This window comes from Apium graveolens, chromosome 4 (assembly GCF_009905375.1).
Source record: "Apium graveolens cultivar Ventura chromosome 4, ASM990537v1, whole genome shotgun sequence".
NCBI classification, from domain to species: Eukaryota; Viridiplantae; Streptophyta; class Magnoliopsida; order Apiales; family Apiaceae; genus Apium; species Apium graveolens.
In genome coordinates this window covers 174031769-174043379 of record NC_133650.1, presented here as the reverse complement: position 1 = coordinate 174043379, position 11611 = coordinate 174031769, and the positions used below count along the sequence as shown (strand labels likewise).

At 39.0% G+C, this 11611-nt stretch overlaps 1 protein-coding gene across 1 annotated transcript; it reads left to right on the top strand.

The window, feature by feature from the left end:
• The first annotated feature begins 9659 nt into the window (after nt 1-9659).
• LOC141719163 (uncharacterized) lies at nt 9660-10223 on the top strand. The gene has a single exon (XM_074521545.1). It carries the CDS (start codon nt 9660-9662, stop codon nt 10221-10223), a length of 564 nt encoding a protein of 187 aa, XP_074377646.1.
• Nucleotides 10224-11611: the final 1388 nt, after the last annotated feature.

Genomic DNA, 11611 nt, shown 5'->3' with positions numbered 1-11611 from the left:
TTCAAATCATAAAAAGAAATTGTAAATAAATTTATTCAGGGCTAACCGTAATAAATAACAAAATTATAATTTTTTTGGCTAGCATGCAAAGTTTTACCTACTTTTCTCATTCTCTCATCTCTCTTATTTTCTCTCACCCAGTAATATTCTGTGAAACTCTACATTTCTTTCTCTCTGATCTTTGAAAGGGGTTTTGTCTCAACCCATTTGTAACCATGTCACTCACTTGCCACCATATATTGACAATTAACATGTTAACATCATGTACATGCAATGCAATTAGACATGCTTTACCCTTTCTTACAAGTGAATTTTGGGCCACATTTTTGCTCTAATCAAATATGTGACTTCTCACAATATTAGAGTTACTTTGCATAAGAGTCACTTGCCATCATATATTTGTACAATTAGTGGGTAAATTCAAACTGAACTATGTATGGTGTGGGTAAAAATATGGATGTAATATATATAACACATTTTTTTAAAGTAAATGTATGAGTGAAGCCAGCATAATGCATTTATTAATTTTTGTTGATTGGAAATTCAAAAAAAATTGTCTATTCAAAATTCAAAATTTTAACTTATATTGAATTGGTTGGTTAAAAAATTTGGGCCAAATTTGCAGTGTTTGAGATACACAAGACATTGCAAATCCTAGTATATAGTCTTATGTAATTGTAGTATTTGAGATATATATATATATATATAAGAATTTACTCCTTCGACAACCATCTTATATGGAGAATGATGGAGAATAATTGTATTTATTATATAATCTCATCACAAATGTAAAATTTTAGTTTAAAAAAAATATAAAATTCGATGCTAATCTAGAATAATAAATATAATAAAAAATTTAACAATTAAAATTTGATAAAATTACTTGATTTTAAATTTGATTTTACAGTGGAATAATTTTCCATATAAGATGGTTCTCGACGCAATAAATTCCTATATATATAAGATAATGCAAAAAATTAAGATCAGAATAATGTAGTATAATAAGTATCCAAATTTAATCTTTTTATTATTGTAATCATGGAAATATATACTTTTCTTTTCCAAAAACGAAATTTATGCATTTTTTATGTTTTGTTCTTAAGAACAACATTTTGAATTATATAATATTTGTTGGACAATTACTTTGAAAAAAGTGTGTTTTTAAGAAAAAACAAAAGTAAGTTTTTAAGAGAATATACCAAGTTGATCTCTCAATAAAATAAAACACACGTTAAAATATAGTATATTGTATCTTATGAAAAGTAATAATAATATTATTATAATCTGACCCCAGATACACTTTCTTGTACAATATTTATAGTTCATGCAATCTTCAGTTCTTCCAAAGTTTATAACTTCAATACACATCTTCCTGCAGTATAGTGCGAGTGTACATTATATTATGGCCACCAAAGACTTCCAACAATCTCCTTCCTCCCAGCCCCAGCCCTCCAAAGCCTTTCCTTTGGAGATGGAAGGTGATACAAAGGAAGGTGATGATGTTGTCCAACCCCAAAACCAACCAATCTCAAATGCACCACCACAACTTCAACAACCAATAAATTACCAGGAACCTAAAGAGAAAAAAGAAAAAAAGATGTATCCTTGTCGTTACTGCGACAAAACCTTCTCTTCACCAATGGCCCTTGGAGGACACCAAAATGGGCACAAGAGGCAATGGGCTGAGGCTAAGCAGGCTAAAATTCCTGTTTCTTACCAGCCCTACCCCTACCCTATCAATTATGCAAATTATTATGCAAGCTATCCTAACTATCCAGGAGTGGCTGTACACGATAACTTCTCACAGGGAATGAGTAGATATTCAATGACTTATAACAACTCACCTTATTATATGTCAATGGAATCATCCAGTTCTTCCACCAATACTTGGCGTCTCCAGGCAGAGTTTTATGCCAAGATGGGGACCAAACCAAACCCTACTACTGTTTCGGCTCCTCCTGCAGCCACAAGTACCCTGCTTGTTGGAGTTAGAGATTTCTTTGGAGATTCTTCTGCCTCCACACAAAACAATATTGGAGCAAGTGCAGCTACCGATGAAGATGAAGAGCTGAATTTAGATCTCAAACTCTAGATTTTAGCAAAATTTATTTTCTTGTTTGTCTGCAATAAATTGAACTGTTATGGTTTTATTGGGTCCAAATTTTAGATAAAATTGATTGAAATATGAGTCATGATTCTTTTTTATGGTCGTTTAGAAATCTTGAGTCTGTTTGTCAAATTTCTTTACATATTTGTTTTACTTTGAACTTTATAATTTGATTAAAGAAAATATAACTTACTAATAATATTTGGATCTAAATATTTTATTCATTAATCGAGATTATTCATTTATCGAGATAAAAAATACATCGTCTCTATTATATTCGTACCGAAAAAAGTATTCATTGAACAAAACTATTCATTTATCAAATTATTATTTATGGAGGTTTTACTGTCATTGATTTTCTAAATTATCTATTAATTAAGGTATAATGGTAACTCGGGATCAAAGTGAAAATAAGTCTAATTTAATTATTTTAAAATTAATTATTAGTTAGTTAATAATTCTTTGTTTGACATGATTTATATTGATTATAAAATATTTTAAACTTTAAAATTAATTTGAAAAGATAATATAAACCTAGTAAAATGAATGTTTAAAGTATAAAATAACAAAAATATTATTCACCACAAAAAAATATTTAATTAAATTTGTACATAGATATTGAGTGAAGATGTAATTAATACCATTTTCAACATATAACACTAAAATGGTGTGACTTTTAAATTATTTTAGTGTCAAAATGATACAATTCACAACCATGCAACTCATGTAGATCATGCTTTACACTAAATGTCTAAATAGATATATAATATACTTAGTGTTGGAACCAGTTTTCTGCCTGGACAATTATCGTTCAATATCTCATCCTGCAAAGAGAAGAACATAATGGATTGTCCCCCGATTCATCACCGATGTGAGAATAAGTTAACTGATTTTCAGTGAGTATATTGAATGTAAGATATTGCTAAGAGTATTGATAACCCTGTTTCTTTCCCAGATCTTCTCCACTCCTTACCCGAGCTCGAGCTCCGTCCAGACAGGAATGATGGCGTGGGGTTAAGCTATAAGGGGGGGGGTTCTGTAAAACAAAACCGGAGGGGGGTGTCGTCCCCGCGACAACTCTGGCGTAAGAATATGAATGAGGTTTCTTCAAGAAAAAGAAGAAGAAGAAACGAGTTATTCAAATATATTGCACTGGTGTGTGTATTTGTGCAGAGAGCTAGAAAGTAGTGGTAACCCCCAAAACCCTTTTTTGGGGGTTTGTACCTCTTGATCCTAGCCATTGATGAATCTTGGTTGGTGAATGATTGAACGGTCCAGATGAGCGTCGGAGCCCAGCTGTCCCTTTGTTGCTGGGATAACCTAAGGTTTTGACATGTGGTTGGTTGGGATGCTGTCATGCTATTTTGGGTAATAGGGCACTGTTGAGATCCTGATTGGCTGCCACGTGTCCGCGGACCATCGCCATTTGGGCCTGGGGTCCTCTTACCTTGGGCATTTGTAGTATTTCTTGGGCCTAATTATATTATGCCCTATCTTTTATCTCCCACTCCGTTATGCGGGTTTCCGGATAGGGGAGTAGTTTTGTAGCCCGGAGTTATGTTTGGGGAGGCCCCTTAATTTTTGTAAGTTAGGAAAAATGCTGCCTTTTTCTTTGATTTGTGGCCCCTAACTCCGGGGTGTTGTTGGTTACAAGGCCGGTTGTGTTTGGGTAGGCCCCTTGATTTTTGTATCTTAGGAAAAATTCTGCACTTTTTCTTTGATTTGTGGCCCCTAACTCTGGGATGTTGGTTACAAGGCCCCAGGGTTGTGTTTGGGTATGCCCCTTGATTTTTGCATCTTAGGAAAAGTTATGCACCTTTTCTTTGATTTGTGGCCCTTAACTCCGGGGTATTGTTGGTTACAAGGCCCCGGGGTTGTGTTTGGGTAAGACCCTTGTTTTGACAGGATAAGCTTGATAAATGACTTGGATGTACAACTTTTATCATTTTTCCGGGATGTCAGGCGGCGGTTGGGTTTTCGTGTAGTATGTTTGCATGTATGTATATATATATACAAATGTACATATATATACACTACTCCAAGATCTACTACGGGGGAAACTCCGTTTATGCTGACTTACAGGTATGAAGCTATGGTCCCTGTGGAGGTTGGCTCAGGGTGCTTCGTAGAGATCGTTACACGGAGGAAAATGCAGAAGTCAACCAAAGGCTTCATTTAGATCTCTTGGAAGAAGCAAGGGAAAATTCTCAGATGAGGCTCACGGCATATCAACAGCGTGCTGCAAGGTATTACAATAAGAAGGTAAATGGACATCTGCTGAAGGTAGGAGATCTGGTGCTCAGGAAGGTAATGCCAAACACAAAGAATCCCCAGCATGGAGTATTTTGAGCTAATTGGGAAGGACCATACAAGATAAAAGTAATTTTTTGGAAGGGTACTTATCACCTTGAGGACATGGAAGGGAAGTTGGTTCCGCGAGCATGGAATGCGGAGCATCTCCGAAAGTATTATCAGTAAGGTGCGGCTTTGGCCCCTTACATATCATGTTTTCACTTTCAATTATATATTTAGGGCTGTGCCCATATTATACGCTTGAAGCAATAAAATTCTTCCTAGCATAGGTGCATATACTACTTACCTTAGAACTAGTTGAAGGATTGTATTTTCGAATAAGTTCCCCACAGAGCATAGTAGCCATGTGACTGGTGCACTTTGACACTAGAGCACATTATTCAATAAAAGCTATGATCATTTAAAATTGTATGTCATTTAAAATATTTTTTACCTTGACACGACGCGTCCCACGTTACATAGGATGCGCCAATGACATAGCTTTTAAATGACGCGCCCTCTTAATAGGACGCGCCCTCTTGTGGTAATGCTCCACTTTTAACATTTTTGAAATGGAGTTAATAATATGAAGTAATTTTTTCCCTCGAAAAAGATAAGCGTCCACTACATAATTCATTAGAGAAAGCAACATGGGAAACGTGGATGATTTTTGATATAAAGGAAGGACGCGTCCTGTAATAGGACGCGCCCAATCTGGTATTTTATATAATAATTGCAACACTTCAACGTTCTTGTCTTCTAAAATATGAATGGTTAACGCGTCCATCTATGAGGACGCGCCCACATGATAAAAATATTTAAAAGATATAAAGATTAGAAAATTAAGAACAATTTAAAGTGCATCATCCAACACATACACAGTAATAAGCTTATAGCTTGCAGGGCTTAAAGGGACCTACACCCTTGAGATAGTTTAGATAAAGTTCATAATAAACATAAGACGCGTCCTAAGCAGGAGGCGCGTCCTGAGGTTTGCCCTGGTCTTTTGGAGGAGAAGGTGGAGGCTGGGCCTGAAGTGGAGAAGGCGCAGGGGACGCATCGTCCTCTTCCAGACCTAGGACAATCCTTTTATTCTTGATAGAGTATGCAGCCCTGATTATGAACTCATTCACCCACTTCTGGGTATCTTCATCAAACTTGGAGAAGGTGTATTCTGGGTCATTTGCTATGAACCCGGAACACCACTCTTGAAAACCATCTTCAAACCCATTTTGATACACTAATTTATTCTCTTCTTTCCAGCCATGTAGTCTGTCATCCTTCACAGGATCTAGCTCCAGTTGCATGGTGGAATTTAAAGTGACTACGCTCTCCAAAGCCTTCTCCACAGAGATAACAGTACCTTCAAGCTATGCTTTCTCACCCTCAAGACGAGTCCTGTGTTCTTACAAACGCTTAATCTCAACATCTTTCTATAGGGTGAGCAAAGTAATGCTCTTTTCCAAAGATCTGATATTGTCTTCAGCTTGGCTCTTAGTAGTGTCGATTACAGCAAGGTGCGCCCTGAGTCTAGCAGCTATGTTGGCACTCTGCCTTGCATGTAAATGGAGTTCGTCTGTTGCTCTCATCATGGCTTCTTCAGTCTCTTGCTCTGTTCTGAATGTCCATCCCTTTACCTCCTCTTCAGTAAATGTCCCAGATGAGGATGCGCCCAGATATCTGAGGATGAAAGATTGATCGTCAGGAATTGTCTTTTGGCGTTTGGGGGGCGCGTCCTCCTTATCTGAGATGTTGACCACGGTGGTGTCAATGATCTTGGGAAGAGGAGAAAGAACCACCACCGGTGAGGGATCTTTAGCTTTTGGATCATACTTTGCAGGAGCCTGCTTCCTGGCTCTCAGTTTCTTGGAGGCCCCTATGGAAAACCCATTTGGAAGAGAAGTCATATCTAAAAAAAGACATGTAAGATATCAGTACATGACGTGTCCAGAAATGTGGACGCGTCTTGAAGACTAAAGACGTATGGTAATATAAAAAATGATATGCCTGCATAATATGAGTTGTTTGAAAATAAAAACAAGGATAAACCAATTTTATGAGCACCTCAAAAAATTACCCGAATTATAATGATGACGCGCCCTGATGGGATGACACGTCCATTATAGTTGCATGGATTATGAAGATGTGTATGAGACCTCAACCAAGTGTTCATTGTGAATCCTGGAAAGTGTAGTTTTTGTGAGGAAAATATAAGTGACAGACTTGCCACAATATGACCATCTCATAGCCATGCATATTATACAAGGACGCGTCCTAGATATGACGCGTCAAAAATAAATATATGGGTTAGAAAGACAAGTACATGTATCACGCTAAATAAAAGTTATGCATGTAAAAAGAAGGGTGAACACACGCATGACGCGCCATAAACTTATGACGCATCCTATGTCTGATTGTTTATACCTTGTTCTAAGTCTACTTGTCTACTGATGTCCAGTTGAACCAACTCTGTGGCATTAAGCCCTCTAGCCTTTTCAGAGGCCGTGAGGACGGGCTTTCCATTGTAAAAATCTCGAAATTTGCAAAGAGGGCCAACTCTTTTGGGACAAAGCCCCAATCTTCTTAAGGTTGGCCTGCGTGATCATGTCCTTGAGTTTGAAATGTTCCTTAGCGTACTTGAGTACCTTCTCTGCTCTCTTCTTTCTTTTCCTGTTAATTCCTTATGTAATTTTTTTGGGGATTAGTTTCGTAGTTTCATTCTTTTAATCTTATATAATTTTGTTTTTCAAATTTAAAATATATTTCAATAATAATTTGAAAGAGGGGTAAACCCCAACTCATCATGTAATTGAAAATAAATAAAAGATCTAAATAAAATTAATGAAATACTTTTTTTATACTCGAATACCAGAAAATAATTAACCCATGAATATTGCAATATATTCCCAAGTATAGTATGAGATATAATTATACCTTTATAAACATCATAATCTTAGTACATATATAAAAAAAGTAAGGGAGGAGATGGGGTGTTGTGAAGATGTGTCCTACAAATCTATCGCAGGAAACATAGTAAGATGACGCGTCCTAGGGTGACGACGCGTCTATTCAACTCTTGACTGAAATAACTAAAAAAAATATATATAGGACGCGCCCTAGGTGGTAGACGCATCCACAATTGTGGGAATATAGCCAAATTTGGGGTAATAAACGTGCATCGAGTCTTCTTGGACAACGGGAGCTCTACGAACATCCTGTATTATAGCATATATAAGAAATTGGGTTTCTCGGATAGTGACATGAATTTTGAAGATGCACACATCTACGGTTTTACTGGAGAGGCAGTAAGAGTTATGGGTTCGGCTAGGCTTCCTGTCACACTTGGGGAAGGAGCTCTGTCTGTCACTCAAATGATAGACTTCGAAGTGCTGGATCACGACTCCGCACACAATGTTATAGTTGGCAGACCTTAGTTGCGAGCGTTCAGGGTGATAACCTCGATACATCATTTGATGATAAAGTTCCCAACACCTAACATAGTGGGCAGTCTGAGAGGGTCGCAATATAAATCACGCGACTGCTATCACAAGGCTTTTAAAGAATTTCACAGTAGAAGGTATGAGGGAAAATGTCTTCCATTTGAAGACGCGGCGGACATTCAAGAAAAACCAAGTGGGGAGGTTCATGCCCATTATTTTGTGGAAGATCCAGAGGAAGAAGAAACTCATGTCACCGAGGCCCCAACTTTGATGTTGGGGAATATTTCGAGGATCCGCGGTGTGGAGAAAATCGTGGTGAATCAATAAGAAGGGATTGTGTGAAAGGAGGCTAATGGAGAAAGGCTGGAAGGAAGAAGTGAGATTTTACAAAGTATAGAAAGTAACCTCATGGTGGATGCTCCTCAAAGGCAGGACGCGCCCTAGAAAAGTGAAAATGAAATTGAGGTTGATGCTCCTCAAAACGAGGACGCGCCCTCCACACCTGCATTGCATAAAGCCATGCCTTGTCCAGAGGTGGATGCTCCCACATATAGGGATGTACCCTCAAATGTAAGAATGGAAGTCGAGGACCCCCGGGACTTTAATTTTTATCTGGATCCCAGGATCCCTATGCCTGCCGAGAAAACGGGGCCGACCGAAGACACAATATCTGTTCCAGTCGATAAAGATGACCCAAGCAAGGTTTTGAAGGTGGGATCTCAACTAAGTTATGAAACGAGGGAAAGGCTTACCCATTTTCTGATTAAAAATCTCGATGTCTTCGCATGGAGTCATTCGGACATGGTGGAAATCGACCCAGGGGTAATGTGTCATCGGCTGAACATTTTCCCTAATTGCACGGGCATACGACAAAAGCGTCGCCCGGTGAGCGGGGAAAGGGCGATAACATTAAAGGAAGAGGTAGATATCCTGTCAGAAGTTGGTTTGATTAAAGATTCTTTTTACCACGAATGGCTTGCGAATCCAGTGCTTGTGAAAAAACCAAATGGGAATTGGATGACGTATGTAGATTTCACAGATCTCAACAAAGCTTGCCCAAAATATAGTTTTCCGCTCCCACAAATTGATTAGTTGGTTGACGTGACGGCAGGGCATACCTTGCTATACATCCTTCATCACTGATAAAGGGTTATATTGCTACATAGGGATGCTATTTGGATTGATCAACGTTGGCGCGACCTACCACCGGTTGGTGAACATGATGTTCAAGAATCATTTGGAGAACCATGGAGGTATATGTGGACGATATGTTGGTAAAGTCCAAAGAGGCAAACAATCATGTCGAACACTTGATTGAAATGTTTAACATTCTAAGAAGGTATCGCATAAAGTTGAATCCACAGAAGTGCGTGTTCGGTGTGGAGTCATGCAAGTTTCTTGGGTTCATCCTCAATCATAGAGGAATTGAAGCTAACCCTGCAAAGATCAAAGCACTGCTGGACATGAAATCTTCCAGCACTGTAAAGCAGGTGCAAAGCCTAACTGGAAGGATTGTCGCGTTGAACCGATTTGTCTCTAAATCATCTGAGAGGTGCAAATAATTCTTTAAGGCAATTAAAGTGGCAGGGAAAGACTTTGTATGGACACCAGAATGTGAAGAGGTTTTTAGAAGGATCAAGGAACAACTGGGGAACCCTCCCATGTTGTCAAAACTATTAGATGGAGAATCCCTAATCCTATACCTTGCCGTTTCTGAGTATTCAATCAGCGCTGTGCTAGTAAAAGAAGAGGATGCACAACAATTACTAGTGAATTATGTGAGAAAGCGATTGCACGATGCTTAAACTCGCTAGACAAGTATGGAGAAGCTGGTTTATGCCTTCATCCTTATGTCAAGGAAGCTTCGCCCATACTTCCAGGCCCATAGAATTGAAGTCCATACAACATATCCTCTGCGGCAAGTCCTTCATAAGCCAGAATCATCAGAGAGAATGTTGAAATGGGCTATAGAGTTGGGACAGTTTGACTTGGAATACATGCCCCGTACAGTGATTAAAGGGCAGGCCTTAGCCGATTTTTTGTTGGAATTTGATTCTGCAGTTGATGATAAGGCTTTGGTAGTGCTACATCCCCCTCATAGTGAGGAGTTTTTAGAGGACTTTCCACATCCCTGGTGGATCTTGCATGTAGATGAGGTGGTTAATAATGGAGGAGAAGGCGCGTGCATAGTACTCATATCTCCGGAAGGCCATCATCTGATTAGTGCAATTCACTTCAAATTTTATGCAACGAATAATGATACGAAATATGTAGCATTGATCAATGGCCTGAAGATCTCTTTGGAAATGGAAGTACGGAACCTAATTGCAAAAAGTGACTCGGAGTTGGTGGTAAACCAGGTGAATGGGGGATTTCAAGCTTGAGGACCGCATACGGAATTGTACTTGAGGTGCACGCAGCTCCTGATTGGAAAGTTAAAAGAGGTTAGGCTGGAATGTGTACCAAAGGAAAAGAACAACAACGCGGATGCCCTGGAAAAAATGGGATCCCAGGAGGCTGTGTTGTTGAGATCTATACCCCTAGAAATCCAGGAGATTCCTAGTATCCCAGAGATTGAGGTGATGCAAGTAGATGAGGCTTCCAAGAAAACATGGATGGTGCCCATTCTTGATTATATTCACAAGGGAGCACTTCCTGAGGATAAGTTCAAGACTAGACGACTCCGCTACCAGGCCGCAAGGTATGTGGTATATGATGAGGTTTTGTATAAAAGGGGCTTCAATCAACCGCTGCTCAGATTTTTCGATAAAGATGAGAGAAATTACATCTTAAGGGAAGTACATAAGGGATCTGTGGTAATCACTCGGGGGGTAACTCGTTGGCGATGAAAGTTTTATGCCAAGGTTATTATTGGCCCACTGTGAAGGAGGATGCCGTAAATTTCGTTAGAGCCTGCGATCGCTGCCAATGTTTTGCTAATTACTCATCTATGCGAGCGACGCTCTTGATGCCTATGGTGAGCCCATGGCGATTTTCTATTTGGGGGGTTGATCTTATTGGGGAATTACCTAAGGCTAAAGGAGATGTCAAGTATGCAGTGGTTGCGGTTGATTACTTTACTAAATGGGCAGAAGCTATGCCGCTGACGACTATCACCGCGAAGAAGATTAAAGAATTTATCTTCAATTCTATCGTGTGCAGATTTGGAATTCCTTACAAACTTGTCTCTGACAACGGAAAGTAGTTTGATAGCAAGGAGTTGCGATAGTTGTGTGAGGATCTGAAAATTAAGAAGGAATTTGTAGCAGTCTATCATCCTCAAAGCAATGGACAAACAGAGGCCGTGAATAAAATAATGAAGCATACCATTAAGACAAAATTGGAGGAGCGCAAAGGAAATTGGCCCGAAGAACTCTCAAAAGTGATGTGATCCTACAACACTACTCCGAGATCTACTACGGGGGAAACTCCGTTTATGCTGACTTACGGTTATGAAGCTATGGTTCCTGTGGAGGTTGGCTCAGGGTCACTTCGTAGAGATCGTTACATGGAGGAAAATGCAGAAATCAACCAAAGGCTTCATTTAGATCTCTTGGAAGAAGCAAGAGAAAATTCTCAGTTGAGGCTCACGGCATATAAACAGCGTGCTGCAAGGTATTACAATAAGAAGATAAAGGGACAACTGCTGAAGGTAGGAGATTTGGTGCTCAGGAAGGTGATGAAAAACACAAAGAATCCCCAGCATGGAGTATTTTGAGCTAATTGGGAAGGACCATACAAGATAAAAGTAATTTTGTAGAAGGGTACTTAT